Source organism: Macaca thibetana, chromosome Y (genome assembly GCF_024542745.1).
Source record: "Macaca thibetana thibetana isolate TM-01 chromosome Y, ASM2454274v1, whole genome shotgun sequence".
NCBI lineage: Eukaryota > Metazoa > Chordata > Mammalia > Primates > Cercopithecidae > Macaca > Macaca thibetana.
The window spans coordinates 4,960,677-4,986,637 of NC_065599.1; the positions used below are offsets into that span (position 1 = coordinate 4,960,677).

Consider the following 25,961-nt stretch of genomic DNA (forward strand, 5'->3'; position numbering starts at 1 on the left):
AGTCTATACCTTCCATAATCATACCTTGGACCCAGGTTGAACGTCCATCAGTAAATACTTGGACAATGTCCACAGCTGATACCATCACACTATGGAAAGGGGCTGAAAAAACTGCAGGATATCCATGGATACTGCCTATGGGCACAGTCTGAATCTCCAGCAGGAAATCTTTGGACACAGCCTGTGTATGACACAGATACACCATGGCCTCATGCTGAATCTCCAGCAGTAGTTTACTGAACAGAACCTGTAGCTGATATACACGCACCATGGACTCAGTTGGAATTTTTAATAGTAAAGCCTTGGATCCAATCTGTATCTGATACACTCGTACCATGGACCCAGGCTGAGTCTTCAGCAGTAAAGCATTTGACACAGGCAATAGCTTATACAGTCAAACTATGGAACCAAGTCAAATCACCTGCCATAAATCTCTGGAAACAATATAAAACCAGTAAGTTCACATGGTGGACCGAGGCTGAATCTCCAAAAGTAAATGGTGGACATAGCCTATACTTGCTACAGTTATACCACTGAACCAACATGAATCTGTAGGTGTAAATCCCTCCACAAAACTTTAAATAGAAATTGTCTTATTGTGGACCCAGGCTCATTTTAAATCAACAGTCTCTGCCTATATACTCTACTTGATAGAGTGACACCATTGGCTAAGAATGTTTGTGTAGCAGTACATCCATGGAGATAGTCTAAAAGTAAAATAGTCACATCATAGACGCAGGATCTGTTGCCAGCAATAAATCCCTTAACAGGGGCTGTAACTGATATAGTCACACTGAAGTGCATGACTGTATCTCTCCTAATAATTCCCAGGAGAGAGGCTGTAGCTGATACAGTCATAATATGACAAAATCTCCAGCAACCACTTCTGGTTACTACCTGATGGAGTCAAACTATGGATCCAAATGAAACATCCATCAGTAAACACTTGGAAAAAGGCTGAATTTCCAGCTGTAAATTCCATGATGCAGTCTAAGTACCCAATTGTAAATATCTGTACAGAGTCTGAATCTCCAGCCCCAAGTCCTCTGTTATAAGCCAAGATTGATATAGTCATCCCATGGACCCAGATTGAATCTTTGGCAGTAAATCCCTGGGTAAAGCCTGTTGCTGATTCACTCACACTGTATACACAGCCTGTAACTCTAACATTAATCTTCTTTTCACAAAGTTTTCATGGTACACTGAAAGCATGGACTCAAACTGAGTATCTACTAGTAAATACCTGGACAGAGGCTGTAGCTTCCAAAGTTATACCCTGGACCCGGGCTGTATTTCCACCAATAAATCCCTGGACACGGTCTATTTTTTATACAGCTACAATTTGGGCACAGGCTATATCTCCAACAGTAGACTGGGCACAGCCTTCATCTAATACAACCACATTATGGTCCCAATCTGAATCTGCAGCATTAATTACTTAGATACAGCCTGTCTGACATATACATAGGATTGATCCAATCTGAATCTTCAGCAGTAAATCCCTGGATATTGCCTATATCTAATACATTATCATTGTGGACAGCCTGTATCTCTAGCAGTCAGTCCATGGATAGATTTAATAGCTTCCATAGTCACACCATGGACCAAAGTTTTATTTCTAGTAACAAATATCTGGACAACTCCTGTATCTGATATAGTTGCACTGTGGACCCAGGCTGAATCTTCTGTAGTTATTACCTCCACACAGCCCGTATCTGAAAAAATTATACTGTGACTGCAGGCCCAGTCTCCCATAGGAATTACCTGGACACAGACTGTATATGATATATTATGGACCTATGATGAATCTTCAGCAGAAAATTCAGGGGCATAGGCTATAGTTTTCTCAGTGTTACCATGGACCAAGATTATCCCTACAAAAGGAAAAACCTGGACACTACCTCTGTCTGAATCAATCACCCGTGATCCCGGTCTGAGTCTCTGGTGGTAAACACATGGACGGAGAATGCAGCTTCCACAGACACAAAGTGGACTCATGATGATTTTCAAGATGTAAATTCTTATACACAGAGCGAAATGGGCTCATTTTGGACAATACTTAAAACTGAAGCTAACTGCCTGAAGCTGAAATATTTATAGAGTTTCATTACTGCCTCAACCTGAAAACCTTTGATCTGACATGAAAATCAAGCATCTAATTTATGGACACATTATGAAATTGAAAATATCAATGAATGGACCTTGCCTGAATTTGGAACACTTATATCCTGGATAGTTCCTATGCCTCGAGCAGCAAAACTATGGTCCCAACCTGAAACTCTAGTTGGCAGAACTTCGTTTAAAACTGGAACAGAAAAAGTAAAACCTTGGACTCAGCCAGAATTTCAAACACTGAGCACATTTACTCTCTTTGGACCTGGTAAAATAGAATCCTGGGCCAAACATAGAACTACAACATTTACATCATGGATCAAATCCAAAACTGATGCCTTCTTCCCATGTAACCAATCTGATGAAGGTGCAATGATATCTCAGACCATTTCTGAAGCTGATACAGTAAAACTATGGATCTGGACTGAAGCAGGCAAAATCCACCGCTAGACTCAAGCTAAAACTATTACAATCAGTCCTTTGACTCATACTGAATTTCAAGCAGTCAGAACCCGGGCCCTGTCCTTATCTGATACACTATTGTATCAGGCTGAAATGCAGGCAGCAAAATGTCTGACCATGCATGACATTAATACTCTGAGTGCTTGGTTTCAGACCCAAACTACATAAGAAGAAATACTACTCTACCTTATCGTCAAACAGTTACTACCTGGATGCAGCCGGAATGCCAAAAAATCCAGCCATGGAACCAATCTGAAAAGAATGAAGTCAGACCCTGGACCCAATCTCAAAGTGATGTTATCCAACCTTGGATCTATGCTGAAACCAATACAGTCAGACACTGGACCCATTCTGAAACTGATAAAGTAAAACAATGGACTAAGCCTGAATCTCCAGTAATTAGGACCTGGCCTGAGGCCAGGTTGACACATTCGTACCCAAAATGATGCAGTTTGGTCCTGGACCCAACTTGAATCTCAAATGATACATTCCTGGACCCAGAATCAAGTTAGCATAAATTACTCTTGTATTCAGCATGGACCTGCTACAATCAGACCATGGACTTACTCTGAAATTCGTCCCCGGAACTACCCTGAAATAAAACCCTGAAATGTAACTGAAATTGATACAGTCATATCTTGCTTACAGACTCAATGTTATATAGTTAGACCCAGGATTCATCCTGAAAGTCAGTCGCTCTATCCCTGGCTCCAGACTGAAGTTGGTATATTTTTGCCCTGGACTCAGCAAAGAGCTGCTACATATCCAACCTGGACCCACCCTTAACCCAAGCAGTGAGACACTGGATCAAACAGGAAACTGATATCGTCAGATATTAATTTTACATTCAAATGAATAAAGGCAGCTCATGGGCTTATTCAAAATCTCCAATAGTCAGTACCTCAATCCAGCCTGAAGTTAATATAATTCACCCTTTTATCCAGTCTGAAACCTTCCTTCTAAGTTTCTGGCCCAAGATTCTACCTCCAGTAGTCAAACCATAGACCTCACTTACAGGAAGAACACTCCTATCTTGGATACTACCTGTAACCCAAGCAAACAGACACTGGATGCAGTCTGAAGTTGATATTATTGAATCCTTTGCTATTTTTAAAGCTGCAAAGTAAGAACCTGGATCCAGCCTGAAACAGAAATACTAAAACCCAGAACCCATTATAAGGCAGACATAATTGCATCATTTTCTCCTCCTGAAATTGAGCCAAATGGAGAAACACTATTAACGAATCATTTTGGGCCGGGCGCGGTGGCTCAAGCCTGTAATCCCAGCACTTTGGGAGGCCGAGACGGGCGGATCACAAGGTCAGGAGATCGAGACCATCCTGGCTAACACGGTGAAACCCCGTCTCTACTAAAAATACAAAAAACTAGCGGGGCGAGGTGGCGGGCGCCTGTAGTCCCAGCTACTCGGGAGGCTGAGGCAGGAGAATGGCGTAAACCCGGGAGGCGGAGCTTGCAGTGAGCTGAGATCCGGCCACTGCACTCCAGCCTGGGCGACAGAGCGAGACTCCGTCTCAAAAAAAAAAAAAAGAATCATTTTGGCTTCTTGTTTAAACATGTACCATTTTTGCCAGTAAAAACTGTTCCTTTCCCGGATCAGTATTTTATAGCTTTGTTAAGTGAGATAACTGTCACAGAAAGCCAAGATAAAATCAATTCTCTCCAACCAAGCCAGCTTACAAGCAATTGGTTTCCTGGAAGAGTTGTTTACCAGCATTATGGTGGGAAATTAAAAATTATCAAGGTTAAAGAGAACCCTGATATCCCCTATACCTCTCTTGTCTCTCTTTCTTCCTCCTTTTTCTTTGTTCTTTCTTATTCTCTTCCATCTCCATGTACACTGTGTTCTTCTTATTCAGTCTTTTGTTCTTGTTCATTTCCTTTATTCTGCATTTTCCCAGCTTGCTCAGTTGTTTCTCCTCTAGTCTCCTCTCCTATTCTCCTATCCATACGCTCTTCTGCTAATCCTCTTCAGAAAATATCTTCCTCAACATTTACTGAAGAGTCCATTCTTTCTCATTCTTTTTCATCCTTGCATGCTGCCACAGCCACACTTTTAACAAAACAACCTCTCCGGATGCCTGGATCTCAATCTGGACCCAAGCCTGAATGACAACTTCTTAGGCATTCAGATCTCAATGTTTCCCTGGTTGAGCGTCAACTAGCTGTAATCTGGAAAGAAAGTTTCCAGGTTTTCTGGCTCTTCAAGACAGGTGTCATTTCCCATGAAACCGCAGACACTTTTAATCTAGTCATATGTTTGAGTTAACATACTTGGTATGAAGACTCTTGTTGAACCTTAAAACCAGAGTTTATAAGATCAGAGGTTACATTCTCAGACCTTTGCAAAACCAAAATTTAGATTGTTGTATGAATCAGCAGAGATGTCTAAATATTGAGAGAATGTCTTATTTTTGCCAAACAGGATTTATGAGCTATGTTTTATGAATACAATTCTATTCAGAGAACAGTATTTTAAAGATAGGCTTATTTCACAGAAATGCTGTATTATTTCTACTTGAGGTATATACATATATACACACACTGTTGGATAATAGTATAATATCTTGGATATAAATAATAAGATACATTACATGTATTGTATACCTTATTATTTGAAGGGAAAGTATGTAGATAACCTCTCTAGTGTATCTAAAATTATAGGATGAATAGTGCATTTTTCCAAGTATTTTCTTAGAATTGAAGATACTGAATTTCCAAGCATATTCCTAAAAACCTAAAATTAGATTTCAGAAATGGGAGAGCAGTAACAGTAATCTCACTCTATTGCACAGGTATATTCCTTCAGCAGATTGTGGATTACACCCTGGCCATGTCCCCCTCTGTCCCAACCGCTGGGAGGCAGAAGTTGGTAAACTCCCTTGGATAGTCTCTGTGCAACTGTCTTTCTCCCATTTCTGTGCTGGCTCCATACTAAATGAACAGTGGTTCCTTACCACAGCTATATGTGCCAATTTTATGAAAGTCTGAGTAATTCATTTCAAGATTAAAATACCATTATAAAACAATTACAACATTGAAATTGTTCATGAGTATCTTTCTCTTTGTGTGTGTGTATTTGTGTGTACGCATGTGTGTTTCTGTGTGTCAGAGAGAAACACAGATAGAGACAGTGTCTTGCTCTGTTGCCCAGGCTGGAGTGCAGTGGTACTCCAGTACTGATTCACAGTAGCCTCAAATTCTCAAGAATAAAGGATTCTCCCAGAGCTGCCTCCTGAGTAAATGGGACCACAGGCACACACCACTGCATCTGGCTAATTTATACTACTATGTGACTATTGGCTACTTAGTTAGTCCCTTATGAAGAGTGATAATGAAGAAGACAATGGAATGCAAGAGAAGCATGTTTGGAAAGAGAATATTATCCTCTCTTGAATAATAATAATAATAAAATTGTCTTTCTCTTCACCATACTTCTGTCTCTGATCTAGGCTAAATTTGAAAACAAACACAAACACCTCTTCTCTGTTTTCCATCAGAAAGTCCTGGAATTCTACAAAAAAGCACCTCAGCATCCTACAAGTCAGCACTTGTGCCCAATTTTGCCCCAAGCTGAATGAATTCCTTTATTTGTGGAGGTCAAGAAAGCTATGCAGGAAGATGGCTGTAAGGTGCAAATTCAGGGGGCATGAATGCCAGGGAGAAAGAGGAATATCATCAACATCTGACGTTACTTCTGGCCATCCTTCAAAATATGGATTGATATCATATCTCTTGTTTCTTGCAGGGTGACCTGGGAGCACCTTTGGTGTGCCATCTACAGCAAAAGGACACTTGGGTGCAGGAGGGAATATTGAGTCACTTTGAGGAGAGTTCCACAAAGCCCTATGTCAGTCAAGTGCATGCTTTCGTTTTCAGGCTCCAGGGAGTGACACAGCTTAGCCATGCACCCTGGCACCAGCAACGACCCATGACTACCTTGCTTTCATGTCTCTTTCAGTCTCTTCGTCTACAAATGCCTCGGTTTTTACCTACACTCCCAAATCTATTCAGCCACACTTCATCTCTCTGCCACAGCCTCAGAGTAAGGCTCAAAAACTTGGTAGAAGTAAAGGAAGAAGAGAATGGAAATAGAAAAGAACAGAAGGTAGGAGAGAGGAGAGAAAGCTCTTTCTGCAAAAATCATGAGTTTTTTATTTACCAAATCATAAGAATTATTTTCCTTTTGGCTTACAAAAGCATTTCATACTTGATATATGATTAAATTTCCATCGTGTCACTATAGATTACTCTATAATGTAGATCATATAGCATGATTATTATAGTTACCTTAAGTGCATATTCTGATACTAGATAAGTAGAATGGATTGATCAAGTTCTCACGGCAAAAGATGAATAGGGCTAACATTAAGATACACTCTCTGAACATAAAGACATTTTTTTTTACTACCACACAGTGCCTTACATTTGTAACAGAGTTATTTTAAATTAAGTATATTTTAACTTAAAGATATTATGATGTTTGAAAACAACACAGTAGTTTGTAAGCAATGTGTTTTAGGTGCTGGTGTACTAGACTGTATTACATTGAGATTATCAATTTTCCCCTTCCCTATCAGAAAATCTATCACAATATTAGCAATGGCTACTTCACATTACTTTACTTCCACTTATTTCCTTGGAAACTGAAGGATCTCTTTTGGTCTTACATATTAAATGTGCACTTAACTGCAGCTATTTTATAGCTACCACCTATTGACATAGCTACAGTAAATAATATATTTAAAACATAAAGGAGGCCATAATTATTTCCTCACATTGTCCAAAGTCAACTACACTTAAGATCTTAGTTACACTTCTAATTTCATCTACACTTCCTTACACCTTCTAGAGACAGGTTCTCTTCACCATTTTTATCTCTCTGTATGTATACTAACGAGTATTGCTTCAACTCAGTTTTCTGAAGAACTCTAAAATTATTTTTAAAATATGAGCTCTTTCTTGAACCTCAAACTTGAATTTTATTTTTAAATTATTGGTTTGCTACCTCACTAAGATGATAAGTTTAGAAAGATAAGCCCCCTCTAATTTAGTGACAGGTGCCTTATCTCCAAATTTTTCATTATCTAATATCTTCAAATCATTGCATTTATTGTTCCCTATCTATTTCAATGGCTTCTAAGTAGCTAAAATCATAACTATAAAAATGTTGCAATGGGGAGAAAGCTGGAATGGCTACCAATATTTTGATTAAATAAGCTTAAGCTAGGACATAAAGAAACTATGAATTTGGAAAGATAATAAGAGGAACACTTCTTTTCAAGAAAAATGAATAAGCACAAATGAGATAGTGGTTTGTCTTTGATAGTTATATTTAACAATGCTGACTCACCAGAAATAGAGGGATTTAAAACTTTAAAAAAATGGTCTACCATTGGCAATTCTATTCAAATGAGCACAATTAGCTTATTTTTCTCCTCAGCTTCAGCAGATCAGATTTCTCTGCGATATGCCATGCCTTGACAGGCTGTGATCATCAGCTGTGGTAGTCATGTCTGCAGTAGTTCCATAGTTAGCAGCTCTTGGGTTCTCACAGCTGCCCACTGCATCAGGAACATGTAAGTTTGTGCCTGCCTCTTCCCATACCCTATAATTCATTATCCTATAATAACATTGCTGAAGGTGTCTCTGTCCAAATTCACTTCTCACTTATACAGATAATATTTTTTTTAGACTAAAAAGAAATTGTCTCCCTGTGTTTGGTTTATGAGTACCTCTGTTAATTAATTCCTCTACAATCCCTTTGTCTGCGGACTCTTTTATTCCTAAATTTCTGACTTCTCTGAAGATGAACTAGGGATCTTGTGTATCATGACTAAAGCAATATGCTGGAAAGCCTGATGTAGTTTAAGATTCAGGTTTTCTAATGAATGTACTATGATAAGTCTTTGCCTCTACACACAGGAATCCCGAAGACACTGCTGTGATTCTGGGCCTGAGGCACCCTGGGGCACCACTGAGAGTTGTGAAAGTGTTTACCATTCTACAGCATTAGAGGTTCTGCTTAGTGAGTAGGGCAGCAAGGAATGACCCAGCATTGCTACTCCTCCAAGATGTCCAGACTGCCATTTGGCTCTTAGCACCCTTGGGCTATCTAAAGAACCTGAATAGTTCAGACTGCTGACCCACTGGGCCACAAATTATTACACCAGGTCAGTGGTTACTTTTCTCATTAGGGTAGCAGTTCCAAAAATATGAGGTTCATATTTTTAATATTATGGTTCAAGGAATAACTATAATCACAATTGTATACATTACTAATTGTAAGATATTTAATCCATGTAAGAGACTCACTAGGAGATTTGGTTTTGTTTTATGTGATGATGATTCTCATAACTTCACATGATTTTAGATCTGAAAAAAATTATATGAGGCTCTTTCTCTGTACAGTCAATTTTGCAAACCAAAGTAGAGATGATTTGCTTTCCAACTCTTTCTTAATTTCAAAATAAAGAAAAAAGAAGGGTTTTGTTTTGTTTTGTTTTTACCTCTTTATGAAAATGAAGCTGAACTTGACTTGGAATTTGGAATTTCATAAGTAAAAATTTATTTATTAATTTTGAAGAGTGGCATTTAAAAAGTGATTAAAGAGTGACGAGGCTATATGCAGTGGCTCACTCCTGTAATTCTAGCACTTTGGGGGCTTGAACTAGGAGAACCCTTTGCACCCAGAAATTTGATACATGCTTGGGCAATATAGCAATACTTCATCATTAAACAACAACAACAGATAGTCTGGTGTAGTGTTGCACATATATAGTCCCAGCTATGTGGGAGGCTGAGACAGGAAAATAGCTTGAGCCCAGGAGGTTGAGGCTACAGAGTGTGAAGAGTGTTCCAATGCACTCCAGCCTGGGTGACCAAGCAAGAACTTGTCTCAAATAAAGGGTGGGGGTTGGTGTGATGGCTCATGCCTATAATCTCAGTACTTTGGGAGGTTGAGGCCAGTGAATGACGTAAAGTCAGAAGTTTGAGACCAGGCTGACCAACATGGGGAATCCTATCCCTACTAAAAATACAAAATTAGCCAGGAGTGGTGGTGTGTGCCTGTAATTCCAGCTACTCAGAAGGCTGAGGCAGGAGAATTGCTTAAACCCAAGAGGTGGAGGTTGCAGCTAGCTGAGATCAGGCCACTGCATTCCAGACTGAGTGACAGAGCGAAACTTGATCTCAACAGAAAAACAAAATCACTAGAAACAGAATGAAATATATAAATGTGTGATGTAAAATGTTAATGGAGATAAAATAAACTGAATTTCTTTGTATAAGTTATACCTAGAAGTTTAAAGTAATGATGAGACAGTGATAAGACAGATCATGGTCTTCTCTCAATACTTAGTGTTTAAATGTAACAGTGTTCTTTAGGATAGTTATAATTAATTTGTCTTTCTAGGAGAGATTGATAAGAATTCCAAAATGTTAAAGATGCAAGTGATGGAAGCTTCCAGCTGTGCCCACCTTGTCCCTGGCATAGGCAGTTCCATTGTTTGCTTCATTACTGAGGCCAAAGACTCTAATGCAAATGTGGTACACAGTCAATGTTTTTTTCTTTCTACATGACAAAAACTATAACTTTGTCTCTATATAAAAGGGTGTACAGAGTATGCCTAAATGATAAATATAAGTGAATCATTGATCAGTAGGAAACCATTTTGAAAGTCTTTAATTGCAGAACAAAATCTCTGAAAAAATTTTGTTGTTAATCTCTGACTTTTCTTATGTGGTATAATTAATCTCTAGTGATACTAAATAGCTAGTATGCTGCTTTTCAAACAAATTGGACATTTTATTTAATTCCCATATTCTAATAATTGTATCTTTATACCTCAGAGTGGAAAATGAGTCCAACCTTTTTCTACTTCCCCAATTAAAACATTTTTTTTTAAGTTTTAATCTTCAGTGATTCTTTGTACTAACATTTTTGAAGGTATTTGATCAGGATGATTTGCTTATGTACTTATCTGATGTCTCCTTTTCTTCTGAATACATATTTTATTATCCACTTATTAGATCTAAGTTTAAGAAGTGGGGATAGGGATTTAAATCCAAATTCTGTGTTTGAATTTACAGGAGTCAGTGAGTCCAGGGAGTGCAGTTATGTGCAGACCAATATCTGGCAATGGCAGTTGGAGACAAAAGGTTTCCCCAGTCTCAAAACCCTGGCTAGTACAGTGAGTCTGCCCTTCTGGATCTTATCTACTTCAGCAAAAAAAGGCCACCCACTAAACCAGGGCCTTATGCTTTGGGTGGAAACTCCTAAGTCCTGTAGTCTCCTTAAACAGCCAACCACACTGCCACTTGCAATAATCATTACTGCAATAACAATTTCAATAATAATTACTGCAGCACTGAGACTTTGGTAGCCTAGTGACTATAACTAGTGATGCTATAGTCTGGCCACAGTATGATAAAACACCAGAGGAACCAAAACAAAAATATTGACTTAAGCCTTCTAAAATTTCTCTAAATATACCTTCAATAAATATAGTTTTTCTGTATAACAACGGCTTTCTACTTACTTCCTGAACTAACGCTTGGCCTTGGACTGTTTTCATTCTTGAAAATGATTCAAAAGTGTATATTTAACATAAGCATGAGTACAGAATTTCATGTGTCAGCAAATAAAATGTTCAAAATGATGCAAAATACAAAAGTGAAATTGTATTTTTAAACTTTATTGTCTGTAAAATTATATTTTCATACCTACTCATTCAAATAATTTTTTATAACTATCTGCATGTTCTCCTCAGGTGGGGGAAATACAATGTCAGCGTTCTTGAAGAATTTATGAAAGACAGAATGACAATACTACACAAGGTTTAACCTATTCACAATACTGTATTTCGTGAATGAAAACATTATTTTTAAAATCATACTGAAGTAGTGAGTAAACAAAGAAAATATATTATTTCAATAACTGTAAAATACATGTACATAAAGAAAAGACAACAAGGATTAAAATACATAAACAATAAAATGATACCTCACACCGGTAAGCCCCGCATTTTGGGAGGCCAATGTGGTGAAATCACTTGAAGTCAGGAGTACGAGACCAGTCTGGCAAATATGGTGAAACCCAGTCTCAACTAAAAATACAAAAATTAGCTGGACACGGTGGCGTGCACCTGTAATCCCAGCTCCTTGGAAGGCTGAGTCAGGGGAATTGCTTGAAGCTGGGAGGGAGAGGTTGCAGTAAACTGAGAGCATGCCATTTCACTTCAGCCTGGGTGACAGAGCAAGACTCCATCTCAAAACAAACACACACACACACACACCAAAAACTAATGAAGAACAACAAAAAACAATCTGTCCTAGAAAAAGAGCTCATAGGCAAACGTACATATTGAACAGGAAAAAAAAAAATTCTTTAAAACAAAAGTTCCAGAAGGTGCAAATAAAACACAAACTTAACACCTCGCATATATAGTACAAACAGTAAATGGAAAAGAACCACAAGAGAAAAAAAAATCAAAATTTACAGGTAAGTACTCTAAAGGAAGCTGAATCTCCATCAACAACTTTCTAGAATCCATGTCCCTGTTTTGAAAAAATGATCATAAAAATTGCCAGGAGTAGAACAATAAAAATGTATTTTAAAACTTGGTAAACACTTCAAGTCTCACGTAAGAATTCCAATGGAAAATGGATATGTCTGCAGTTTTTCCACACAATTATGAACAAATTGTCATTCTTTGTACTTAAATTCATTTTTTCAATATTCTAAGAAATTAAGTTTTATATTAATAGTAGGTGATGTAACAAAGCAGCTCTTTATCAAGATAACTGACACTGGGTGTCCACGCCATCACTCAGGTGGGCCTTAGTTCCCAGCCAGGTTCCCTCCATGGTCACACACTGAAGGTCTCCAGCCATTTTGCAATCTCTTCACATTTCCTCCCCTGGAGGAAACTCTAAAATATGTATACATGAAGAAAGTAGAACATTTCCTCACACTGGAGCCCAGTGTGGTCCTCCAGATTCCCTGTGCAGTGTCCTGCATTATCTGGGAAGGCAGGGCAGTGGGAATCAGGATGGCAGAGAGGAGAACGCATGTCGGGGGGGCCTGTGGTCATCAAAACAGAACATGACAGGCCTGGGAGAACCATGCTGAAAGGACAGACACCTAGATAGGCCTCAGTGGACATCTGCATGGAGAGGGAGGGGGCCCTGGTTGATCTCAAACTGAGCCCCAGGTGGTAGCAAGCCTCAGGGCAGGGGAGGGAGCTGGCAAGTGATGATGAGACAGGTCTTCCTTAAGCCTTGCTTCTCACCCACTGACCTTAGCCACATATGCATCATAGGTGGCTTATGGTTATCCAATCTTGAAATGTGGGTGTTACAGTTAGTTCCCTGATGGGCCTTTCACCCCCAATCCATGAATGGCCTGGGATTGCTCACTGCAGTCTCCTCCATGATCCTTCAGTTCTCCATGTGGGGCACAGATCCAGGATTTAAAGGCCTCTCAGTTCCCAGCCCTAGGACAGAGGGGCTCGCCTGGCCTCCTCTCTGTTCCCTCTCTAATGCTGTCCCTCCCTCCCTGGGGTAGAACTACAAGGGATTGAGCCATAGGCCCTGACTGATGATCTGGGTGACTGCAGGATGGGTCCATGACAGGTCAGGTCATGGTGTAAAGCCAATTCCCCAGAGGCCAAGGAATGACCAGCGAGGTCCTTTCCCATGATGCCCCATCACGGCCCCCACCTCAGCAATCATGAGGGCAGTCGTGTTCAGCCAGCTGAACAAGCTCAGGCAGGCAATGTCTTGCCTGCAGCTGGAGACTTGACCTTCATGATCCCACTGGACCACTGGACTGCAGTGAAATGATACATAAACCCTGTACCCTGGAGGGAAAGGAGCCAGGAAGGTTCAAGCCAGGCCTACCCTCCCACACACCAGCTCCTCTACCATGCTAGGAGGCACTACTTACCGAGGATGCCAAGGCAATACTCCTTAATGATCACTTCACTATCATTAGCATAGGCAAAGGTTGTGACAAAAGGAAATCTTCAGCCTACTGCCAGGAACCAGGATGGCTGAGCTCCTCCACCACCTGACCAAGAAAGAGAAAGAGAATGGACTCAATGCAACCATTTCATCTAGCTGGGCTGAGGTGGCCTGATAGCTGGAGTGAAGCATGAGTTTCCCATTCCCAGCTCTCCCACTGAGACAAACACTGGGCCCCAGAGGGACCTCAAACTGACTCAGACACTGGACCCCTCCCACAGACCCCAGTTCCCCAGCCTGACCTGCAAATCTATCATGTAAAAAAGCAAGACTTCATCATGGTATCTGACTCAGGACGACATCTGGGTGTGCCAAACAATCTACTTCGGGTCAAAGAGCCTCCAAATGATTGGGTGGGCATGCCTTGTAACACCCTGTAACTTTGCAAGAGTGCAGAGAATGTGGAGCAGGGTTATCTCCTAGACATTTGGCTTGTCACCCTCCCCTGTTAATCCTCTATCTCTGTCTAGGGAGGAGGCAACGTCACACCTGTGGTAGTCTTTGGATGGGTGAAGCCAGTCCAAGATATCCTGCGCTGACCAGGGGCAGGAGGCAGAAGTGGGCAGGTGGTTGTGGCTGAGGGGGAGGGGGTGGAGTGGTGTGAGGGGGAGGGGGTGGAGTGGTGTGAGGCGGATTATTCCTCAGGTCTCAGGATTCATGAGCTGCAGGAGGCCCTTGCGTGCTGAGTGCCAGACACACTCTGCAGATGTCAGGGTGTGTGGTGTCCTCTTATCCTGGTCTCCCTGAGGGGTGGGCCTGTCCACTTGAGGGAACCCCTGTAGGTAGACAGGGCTGCAGAGTTGTGCCTGGCGCTCCCCATGGGGCTGGCATGGTTGCAAACAAGGTTACATATGCTCAGGTTCTACACCGCTTTGGGTGCAGCACTGGCAGGGGGAAGAAAGCCTATCTGGGGAGCTGGTTCCTGTCTTGTGGAGGTCAGCAGCCCCATGCACCATGAACCCGAGTTTTGAGCACCTTCTGTTTCTAGGTGAGCTTGTTGGAAATAGGCACTGAGAGCGCGAATGGTTCAATGGCTGACAATAGCATACAGACTCCCCTTCCTTCCTCCGGGACTTTCCCAAGAAAACGTGCCCTTCAACTTTGTGCTGTGAGTGAAGGGTAGTTGGAGCTGCCATTCTCCCTTGTGGCTGCTGTGCTTGGCTCCCAGTCCCTACCACCTGCTCCCAGGTCTCCCACAAGAAAGCTGCCCTCCTATCTGCAGGAGGCTGGCCTCGACTCCCACCCTGTTCCCCATCCCCTGCCTTCTGGCTGACTCCATTCGCATCCCTCCTGGCACCTTCCCCCACCCAGCCCCAATGCCCTACCCCCCAAGTCTGATGGCCATCCCCTAATGCCAGCCATCCCGAATGAGCAGCTGCAAGGCTATGGCTCTGGCCCAGAGGTCGGAGATGCCCTGTGGCCTGGGGCATTCACGGAGTCCAGCTCCAAGTGAAAGTCCTCCAGCGAGTCCATTGATGGCCCAGGTGTGATAGGTCCAAGGCCTGGCTCTGCCTGCTGGTCCTCCTTTTGGCACTCCATGTCGGTCTCCTCCTCAACCACTACCTTCACCTCAGCCATTATGTCTCCCACCATCAGCACCACCTCCTCTTGCAAGGCCGCCTCCTTGCTCTGTACCCCGGCCGTCCTCTCCAGCAGAGCCTCCAGCCTGAACATGGTGCCCTCCTGGGTGCACCCACAGACCCCGGCCTGTGCAGCTTAGTCCATCCCCGGTGCCCCTAGGCTCTGCGGGCCTCTCCCCAGGAGGCTCACTCCCCGAAAGGCCCTCGGGTCTCACCCGGCTGAGAGCCTAGTCCCACACCTACGTGGATCCAATTTTCCTGAGGAGCCCCGCCGGGCCCGCAGATCGCCGCACTCGCCATGGCGTTGAGGTCCACCGCTGGGTCAACTGTGCAAAGGAACTCAGGAGACGGAGGCAGAGGACCTGGGCTTGCAGAGGCCCGCCAGCAGGCATCACAGCCACTGCTATGCGTGCGGGAGTTTCTGGGTCAGCAAAGCAGTGCACTACAGCGTGCACGCAGGCCGTCACTGGCTAGCCCTGACGGCTGGCCTACGGTGTTCTCAGGGCATAGGACTAGAGGCCCTTTGGTATGCTCCTGGTATACAGCATCCTCAAGTACTCGGAACCTGTATTTGCCTAGACCTGCGAGAGTGCATGCCGGGGTTGTGGCCTCTGGAGCAGACGAATTGCACCTCAGCACAACCGGCGACTTTCTTCCCATGCACCCGCATCGACCCACTTTCCTGAGGCCACCCCAGCCATCCTCGTCCCAGCAGCCAGAGAGAGTTCTCCTCTGGATCGGCAATATTCCGTAACATCGACCTGGCTTGCCTAATGAAGTGAGCTATTTCATGTGTTCCCTGCGGGTCAATGGCTTGCCACACTCAGGATGTCAGGGCACAGAGCTTTCATGCCCACAATTCCAAAGGCCACACAGCCCGCGTTTGCCTGGACGCAGCGCTACCTGGCACAAGCTCCGAGGGCTTCTGAGAGAGGCTTACCCCGGGAGACTGGTGCTGCAGGCCAGCCTGGGCCGATGCCCCCAGGGAGACACCCACCGCCCTTGCGTTTATTGGCAGTGGGAGGAGACCTGGTAGTGACGCAGCTCCCAGCGCACTTTGTGCGCTGTCCGTTAGGGGAAGCCCCTGGAAGCCAGGCACATGCGCCCTGAGGATCCACCGACCCAAAGCCTCCGGTAAGCACAGCAGCAGGGTTCCTGCGGTGAGGGTCCGGCAGCACAGGCGGTGGTCAGTGGGAGTCCGAAGGGGGGCACCGTCTTCAGGATGGAGTCTCTACAGGAGGGGGAGGCCGGGGCGCAGAGCGAGCAGGTAGCTTTGGGGGAGGAGGCGGTGCTGGGAGCGGATGACATAATCGCGGAGGTGGAGGTGGTGGCCCACCAGGAAGCCGACGAGAAGCGGCAGGAGCAGGTCCAGCGGGCACAGCCTGGCCCTGGGCCCATGAGCCCAGAGTCTGCACTGGAGGAGCTGCTGGCCGTTCAGGTGGAGCTGGAGCCGGTTAATGCCCGAGCCAGGAAGGCCTTTTCTCAGCAGAGGGAAAAGATGGAGCGGAGGCGCAAGCCCCACCTGGACCGCAGAGGCGCCATCATCCAGAGCATGCCTGGCTTCTGGGCCAATGTGGTATCCTTTGCAGTGTTTCTTCTGCTTTGCCAGTTGAGAGGTGCTCTTGGGAAGTGTAAGGAACTTACGGACGGCTCGGCGTCGATGTGACCATTTGGGGAACACGGGTGAGTTTCCACAGACAAATGTGGCTGAAGAAAGCCAGAGCAGACACGGGTACTATTTTCCTGCGTGCGTGAGAGAAACGCTTCATGGTGCCAAGCAGCAGACGTTTGGGGCATCTTTCTGAAGAGCAGAAGCGAGTTCTCAGCAGAACACGTGTTGCTGTGAATCAAGCTGTTGTTAAGGGACTGTGACTGCTCCGCCTTGCCAGTCCGATCTGGGACTGGGCTTCTTCGGGTATGAGCAGATTCTGCCAGGCCTCAGACACCGGCAGTTCTCTGCATATCGCCCCTCCCCGTGTCAGTGCGGTCAGCCTCACAATGATACACCCTCGGTGAAACCCGAGAGGTCTGAATTCAGGGGGAGGGAGAGGAGAAAGGGAGGTCATTCATGGATGCAGATCGGAAAAAAAAATCCCCTAGCCGCCCCTCTGGGTGCTCTTAGGCCTTCCCCGTTGCTTCTAGCTTTTCTTTCCGTTGCATCTCAAGGCTCTTTGACCTCAATCAGATTGCAAACCACCCTCAGATGTCGGCCCTGATCACTGACCAAGATGAAGACATGCTGAGCTACATGATCAACTTGGAGGTGAGGCCGGGAAGACTAAGGCTGGAGGGTTGAGTGGGGGAGGCTAAGGGAGATAATTTATTCCTGCAAGCAACAGTGGGCACCTCAGCCAAAAAGGTGTTTAAGCTTTCTCCACCTTGTCCGGACAGGTGAAAGAAGCGAAGCATCCCGTTCATCTCTGCCAGATCATGTTGTTCTTTCGGAGTAACCCCTACTTCCAGAATAAAGTGATTACCAAGGAATATCTCGTGAACGTCACAGGTGACAGGTGGCTCCCAGGATGGGTAGTGGAAGGAGGAAGGTGGGTGGATCAGTGCCAACGTGTTCCAGCCCCCTTACCAAAACATCCTCTGTCTGTAGAATACAGGGCTTCTCATTCCACTCCAATTCAGTGGTGTCAGGATTATGAAGTTGAGGCCTATCGCCACAGACACAACAGCAGACTTAACTTCTTCAACTGGTTTTCTGACCACAACTTTGCAAGAGGTAATAGGATTGCTGAGGTGGGTCCTCACTGGGAAACATCAGGAATGATGCCGATGTGTTCCCAACTGCTTGGGTCACCAGTCTGAGTCCTGAGTCCTGATGAGGCCTCTCTCGATTGATTCCCCTGACAGATCCTATGTAAGGACCTGTGGCACAATCCCATGCAATGCTACATGAGGATGAAGCCACCTGAAGAGGGAACAGAGATTTCAGGTGAGCTGTTCAGTTGGAACTGGAGCTGTTTGATGCCCACTGTGGGAGGGTTGATATACCTCCCTATTCAGGGAGTCTGGACGCTCATTTCAGAAATGTAGAAATTGAGGCTGCTTTCATACATATAGAAATTCCTTCAGAGGAAGACAGAGTGCCAGAATCCAGGGCATTCAGGTTATTGGGCTGAAAAAGGCACATTACAGACTGCAGTGCAAAGCAGATTATAGCTGTGGAGTCTTAAGCCCAGAGAAGCATAGTGCATGTCCAGACTCATTGAGAAGTAAAGCTGAATCATTAACTTCAATTTGTGGCCCTTGATTCCATGGCTGTCAACCCCACTGAGAGTCATCCTACCAACCCCTTAAGATTGGGCTCCCTGAATGTGCCTCCTTCTCATCCTTGCCACAAACCACAAAAGACTGTTTAGTTTAATGGGTTTTCTTAAGCTATTGCACCATCAGATTTCTGTGTGCTTTTAGTGTACAATGCATCTTGTTAGCTGACTCCTGTCACAGAGACCACTGGGAATGGGGCAGGTATTGTGGAGAACAGTTTGTAACACATAGTAGGAAGAAGTTTAAGAGATAACAAATGGGGAAGAGGTAGGCTCCTCTAGGCAGGCCCTAACATTAAAACATTTTAAAGTATGGCTGAGAGGAAATGTATTTTGACATGGGTTTGTGTTTCTCTAGGGACTCCCAGATTTTGAGTTGAATATGATGGAGTGATCAGAGCTGACATCTGGGACAATCAGCCTCTCAGGTCTTCTTACACATCAACATTAGAAGAAATGGGCATGTAAGGGGTATGGAGGTACTGTGCAAAATGTTACAGTGGCATGTGGGAAGGCGTTCAGGATACAAATTTTTTTTCTGGCATAGGTGATTAAGGGAAAACACAAACATGCAGAAGTGAGGGGAAAAGGGTTTGATTTGTGGAATATAAGATTGCTGGGGGATCGACACATGGACTGTCTGTCACTTGATGACCCAGGATATGGACACTGTTGTTTCTGTTTACATCTTTATTTGGGTTAAGCTTTTCTGCAAGATCCTTATTAGGTGAGGAGCACTCGTAACAGCATTATGAATGCATTTTGTGCTCGTGTGAACCCTAGTGAGGCTCTGTTCTCCCCAGTGATTGGCACTGCACATTGTTTCTAGAGCCCAGGCCCCTTCTATTTTCTGTGGCCTTTTCAGTGTACTTTGCATAAGGTTAAAAATGTAAAGAGAATGTAGTTGCAGAGCATATGTTACAAGTCTCATACAGGAGGACAAAACATACAGTGTTCATTTATGAGTGGTTGATTGCTTCCCAGGAACATCTGTGTCTGTGCACAGAACAAGGGGTTGCCTCTGTCATGGATTGAGGAGGAGGATTTCAGTGTTGGGTGCAGAACTTTCTTCCCTGTTCCCAGGTAAAACAGTTCCAACATGAGCATCCATGTCAGCCACACACTAATAGAGTGCTAAAATTCCTGTCGTATATGGACTGGTCAGCACAGCTTCCGTGAGAAGAGCTATGTTGTTTCAGGTAGGAGGGTTTGACAGTCAAAGTTCATGAATCTGTTGTGCTGCCTTCCATGTGCATTCCATACCTCCTGCTCGGTATCAGCAGTTGAGCTTTGAAGATCTATAGCTTAGTTTCACCCCTGCTCCTATGCAGACATCTGAGGCTCTCCAGTGGGAGTCTTGACCTCCTCTGACTACTGTCCCCATGACACACATGCAAAGCCGAAACAGGTTTTCTCCGTAAATTATTCCAAAAACAATGGGAACCCTTTGGCTCCAACAAGCTGGCCTCTGTCCTACCGTGTGCTGGTCAAAGGGCACTGTGGTCCAGTACAGTAACCCTATAGTGGGAGTGGAGCAGCAGATTGGTGTGTGCCCTCAGGGCAACTCAGTTTGGGAAATGTCTGGGGACTTGCCTGTAATCAGGTCATCTGAAAATCAGGTCTTGTCCCAAAGTTAATGCACAGGAGAAAGTTGAGGAAAGGATCTTGCAATAATTTTTCTAGGAGGTAAATAGATAAGAAAAAGACCATAAGTAGATGCCAGGGCTAGTTTGGGAGCTAGCCTATTTTAAAACGGTGATAGGGGAAGAGCTTTTCCCAAGGCAAGCAGCAAACCAGAAACTGTCTAAAATGGATGGGCATGCCATTGGCTGGTGGCTGAGCCATATTGGCCACCCCACCAAGTGAACGTGGCTGCCTGGGCTTCTTCCTCAAATCCTACATGCAATTCAGTCTAGTGATTTCACATGAGCTCCAAATGTTTAGGTATTATCAGAGATCGTGCAGAATTATACAGTCTGTCTAACATTTTTTCCACTGAATATCTGTGCACATGGGCCACAGATGCTAAGGTCACTGACAGATTTACATTCTGCCTCAGTAACTGTAAAACATCTCTATTATTTCTAGTGTCAGGGTCTTGGTGTTTTTTCATGTTTAAGCTGCTAAGTGTGTGTCTGTGTTTGTGTATGTTTATTTCTCTGTGTGGGTTTGTATCTTTCTCTAACTCCACCTATGTATCTGTCTGTCTGATATGTTTCCACACAGCCTGTGTTAATTTGTACATGCTGATCTCTACAATGGTGCTAGACTTTGTAACTGTGTCTTTGAACATCTATAACTCTCTCTCCCTTCCTTTCTTCCTTTCCTTCCCTTACACCCCTCCTTTCTTCCTTCCTTTCCTTTCCCCCCAACTTCATCTGCATCATCTATCTTCCTATCCTCTATCTGAATGTAGTTTGTAATTCTGAATCTGTTGGCAGTGGCATCAGATTATTGCTTTCATGTCTGGATGAAATTCATTTTATAAAGAATCTTAGCTGAAGGAGATGAGTTATTTTTGTGAGCCATAATGAACCATTTCTTTCAGGCCTATCTAGCAATGACAGTGTTAAAAAAGAAAAAGAAAAAAACAAAAACAAAAACAAAAAACTGAGCATTACAGCAAAGCCAAAAGTCACATGGATCCTACTCACCCCACTCAGTATATCCAATAGGTGGAACAGTGAAAACGTGTTATACTTATGATCTCCAATGGAATGAGAATTTTCAAGAGATTGTGTCAGATCATTTTGCAGGAGGCAGCTATATAGTTCAAAGATACATGTGGTGTGAACACGAGCTCATTGATGAAATGAAGAAAATGTACTTCTCTCTACATTTTTATTTTGCATTATCCTTTTGACAACCATCACGTATACAGAATTTCTTCAGGACATGTCATAAACTATTGTTTAGTGAACTCATATCTGAGTTCTTCATTGTGTCAAACAATGTCAAGTAATCATGATTTGTTATGACCTGGTACAGGTAAGTGATGTGAAATAACAAAATGAGAACATACAGAAAGGGCACATCATGGTCTCAGAACCTCACCAAGAGGTTCAGGCGAGCTGAATGCATGTCAGGGATTCAGAAAAAGACACTCATTATTAAGGGCTTTGAGGACAAAGGAAGTACTCCTTGTATATTCGTGTCTTTTAACTCATTTGTGAAGTTTGGTGTATTATTATTTACAGTGTTCTCACTGCCCTTTCTCATTGTTCTCCCCATCTGGGGCTGTTATTATGCGGAAGCTGGTTTCTTTCATCGGATCGCATAGGCTCTAATGATATTTCATTTGATTCTCCTCACACTACATAGTTTTAATTTACTTAATGTGATCCTTTTTTGTTTGTTTGTTTTCTGGGAATGGGTCTTACTCTGTCTCCTAGGTTGGAGAGCAGCACCACAATGTCAGCCCACTGCAGCCTGGAGACCCCACACCCATGTGATCCTCTCAACTCAGACTCTGGCAATACAGGTGAATGACAACCCTATGTGTTAATTAACTAATTTATTACTTTTTAGATGTGGGCCCATGTTGCCCCAGTGTGGTCTGGAACTCCTGAGTGCAGGCAATCCTCCCACCTCAGCCTCTCAAAGTACTAGGATTACAGGTGTGACCCAGGGCCCTGGAATGGCTTTTTGAGTTTTTTGCTTTTTCTTCTGCCTCCTCACATCTTCTTTTGAAACATGCAGTGAAAGTTTCAATTCATAGACTATAGTCTCCGGACCTGTAATTTCTATCTTTCAATTAATCATCTACATTGGGATTTATTTTTATTTTTTTATATATATATTTTTTAACTTACTAAATGACGTTGCATTCTTCCCTGTGTCATGAAAAACACATTGTTACAGGTAGAAAAGAAAAGCACTTTTTTATAATAAAATACTTTATTGACATTTATTTTCTTAAGGCTTTTTAAAAATTGCATGCTTATTTTTTAAATTGTCATATGAAATGATACATATTTATAACTTAAGGGGTGATGTTCAAAAGGTCATATACATTATGCATTGGATATATCCAGCTAATCAACACATGCATGACTTTACATACTTGTCATTTTTGTGGTGATAAAACTTGACATGCATTGTCTTAGAAGTTTTTAAAGAAAGAATGTGTTATCACTAGTCATAGTCAGCATACTGTAGAAAAGGTTTTTAACCCATTCATCTTTCTAACTAGAAATATGTATTCTTCATCCAACATCTCCTCAGTACAGTCTCTTCACTAAACACCACCCCAGCCATTTGAGTCACTACCTCTCTGCGGTCCGCAAATTAGATTTCATGCAGGAATGAGGTCTTGTACTATTTGCCTTTCTGATACCTGGCTTATGTCGCTTAACAAAATGGCATGCACACATTCACCAGATTCACGTGCGTTATCACAACTGGCAGGATTTCCTTCTTTGTTATTGCAGTACATTTTTCCATTGTGCATATGTGCACCATTTTTTTTTATCCACTCATCAATTGAGGGACACCTCAAGTTGCCTCTGTATTTTGCCTATTGCAAAAATGTGAAGAGTGCAGCAATAATTGCATAAGTGCATGCACCACTTCAACATACTGATTTGTTTACTTGTGGGTGTTCCCTGGTATTCTGATTTGCTGGACCATATGGTGGGTGGTCCTACTTGTAGATTTCTGAAGACTCTTTATACTTAAATAAAAGCCAAAAATGCCTGCACTAATTACATTCTCACCAAAAGTGTGCAAGGATTTCCTTCTCTCTGCATCCTCACCAGATATGAGTTTTTGTTTTTGTTTTTATTTTTTTATATTTTGAATAATAGGCATTCTGACTGAAGTGAGATGAAATCTCATTGTGGTTTTGTTTTGGATTTTCCTGATGGATTAGGGATGATGAGTGCTTTTTACTGTGTCTTCTGGGCAACTGTATGTCTTAATTTCACAGTTGAGTATTCACTTCCTTAGCCCATTTGTTTTCATGTTATTGAGTTGTTGGAGTTCTGTATGTACTGTAAATATTCATACATCTGTATGGTAATCCAACAATTACTCCCACCCTGTAGGATGTGCTTTCCCTCTGATTAGTCTCCTTTGGTGTGCCAAAGCACTTTAGCTTGATATAACCCCATTGTCTATTTTTGATGGTGTTTACTGTGGTCTTGCAGTCACTTTGAGACCATCATTGCCCACACGGATGTTTTAATCTTCCTGTGAACTGTGAATGCTTAGATAACTTTCAGTTTATCTGTAAAGTGAGAAGGTAACTGTACTTAGCTCATAATACTGTATATGGGATAATATGACTTAAGAAACATAGATTTGCCTAGATAACATCTGGGATGTACTAAGCAGTACATAATCCTTCTCATATGAAATACCTATCAAAATTTTTCAAATATATGGCCATAATACAAAGATAAGTGTTTTATAAACAAAATAAATGTCTTTGGTCCTTAATATCTCTCTACATTTGTCTTTGTAACCTCAACACAAAAACACTCATGTACTCAGTTGTCAGCTGAGCTGGCTGCCAGTTATTAAGACTTAAGTAAACAAAATAAAGATTTCAGAATTAGATGAAGAGATATGAAAAATCACACTTTTACCATAAGAAATAATTATTCTCAAATGCCACTGCAACTGCAAACTCAAAAAATAATTTAAGTCTAACATATTGCAGTATTCTAAAATCTAAAATTTCCTCTTTGAAGTCCAGTGGTTCATGCCTGGAATCCCAGCTTTTTGGGAGGCTGAGAAGGGAAGACTGCTTCAAGCCCAGAGTTGGAGACCAGCACAGATAAGGTAGCAAGACCTAACTCTACAAAAGTAATTAATTAATTAAACAGGGCATGGTGGCACTCATCTATTGTTCTAGTTACTCAGAAGTTCAAGGTTGGAGTGAGCAGTCATGGCACACTGCATTCCACCCTGGCCCACAGGCAAGATTTTGTGTCTAAAAAGTAATACAATAAAACAAAACAAAAGAAAAACACTTTGAGGTGTTTTTTGGGAGTTTCTGTAATTGCTACAAAAGCATAGGCATTGTTTAATATTGAGCAGTTCATGGGGAATGTACAGAGATAATTGTTTATATTGTTTTCCAAAAATCAGGATAAATATGTTAGAATATTATATATAAATATCTAATAATCTTTTGTAAAATAAATACTGACAAATGTCAAACCATTGTGTTTATAGCGTTTTCCTTCAAAACATTCATAGCTTAATTGGAGAAGGAAAAGAAGAACAATAATTGCAATGTACCATGACAAGTGTTACAATATATAAAATTTAGTAACTTAGTTGGAGAGGAAGGATGTTCTTAACTGGGTTTAGATGGGTTTTGGGAAACTTCTTAGGGCAGGAACAATCTACTGGATCTGTAAGAATATGAATTTCCTCAAAAAATATTTGACGGAAAAACATTGTGGGAGAAAAGAAACATTATTTCTATTAATAACAGAAGTACTAACAGTGCATAGGCTGGGCTGTGATGTCTCATGCCTGTAATCCCAGTACTTTGGGAGGCTGAGGTGGGCGGATCACAAGGTCAGGAGATCAAGACCATCCTTGCTAATGTGGTGAAACCCCGTTCTACTAAAAATACAAAAATTAGCCAGGTGTGATGGCAGGTGCCTGTAGTCCCAGCTACTCGGGAGGCTGAGGCAGGAGAATGACATGAACCCAGGAGGTAGAGCTTGCAGTGAGCTGAGATCGTGTCACTGCACTCCAGCCTGGGCAACAGAGTAAGACTCTGTCTCAAAAGAAAAAAAAAAGAAAAAGAAAAGAATTACTTACAGTGCATATGATGCCATCTGCCCAATTCTTAGACCATACTAGCTCAATAAATATTTCTTGCATGAATTCATGAATAGAAGATACTGGAAAAGGATTCTGGAAGGGATTTTCAAAATCCTATAAAGAAAAGCTAAATACCCTTGACTACAATTTTGCCTGTTGCTCGCTATATTCTTGTTTTGTTTACTACCTCATAAGCTCTGTTTTACTTTTTTGTTTTTTTCACAAATATCATGCATAAATCATTCCTGAGATTCCTCCTCTCTTGATCCTTTGATATTATATTTTTCTCTGATGTTCCTTTGTTTGTGCTCCTGGGTTTATATGCCAACAGGTACATCAATCACCTCTTCTGGCACTCTTCTGTAATACAGAGGCCTGGTCACTGCGAGGCCTGGTTCCTAGGCTCCCATAAAAAATTACTTCCTGTTTCAGTTCTGTCAAGGGATGATGCTACAGAGATTAGAGAGCAAGAAGATGAGAGAAGCCAGTTTGTGTCCCTCTCCTTCTCAGCAGGGGATATATTTCCTCAGTGATTCCATGGCCAGCAGAACATGCTCTCTGTGTTTCCATTTTCCATGTAATGACCCTAATCCTAGACTGGCTCTTCTAATGCCATTTTCTCCAGTTGTCTTCTCTAAAGGATTTGGGTACTATTTTTGGAGATTTAAATTAAAAAACTGATGTGGAAGTGGGGCAGGGAAGTGCT

At 42.6% G+C, this 25,961-nt stretch overlaps 1 protein-coding gene and 1 pseudogene across 1 annotated transcript; both read left to right on the forward strand.

Moving 5' to 3' along the window:
* LOC126947220 (uncharacterized) overlaps positions 1 to 10,976 on the forward strand; it is a 35,701-nt pseudogene extending 24,725 nt beyond the window's left edge.
* A 5,049-nt stretch (positions 10,977 to 16,025) lies between these two features.
* On the forward strand, positions 16,026 to 18,011 carry LOC126947221 (testis-specific Y-encoded protein 3-like). Its single transcript, XM_050777928.1, has 4 exons — positions 16,026 to 16,229; positions 16,342 to 16,773; positions 17,383 to 17,460; positions 17,589 to 18,011. The coding sequence occupies exons 1-4, from the start codon at positions 16,026 to 16,028 to the stop codon at positions 18,009 to 18,011; spliced, it is 1,137 nt and encodes a 378-aa protein (XP_050633885.1).
* Positions 18,012 to 25,961: the final 7,950 nt, after the last annotated feature.

Bases quoted from the DNA above. Each gene is read 5' to 3' on its own strand.
- LOC126947221 (XM_050777928.1), top strand. From the start codon at position 16,026: ATGTCAGGGCACAGAGCTTTCATGCCCACAATTCCAAAGGCCACACAG. The intron at 16,230-16,341 runs GTAGTGACGCAG...CGGTAAGCACAG, and splicing joins TGGCAGTGGGAGGAGACCTG to CAGCAGGGTTCCTGCGGTGA. The intron at 17,461-17,588 runs GTGAGGCCGGGA...TTGTCCGGACAG, and splicing joins GCTACATGATCAACTTGGAG to GTGAAAGAAGCGAAGCATCC.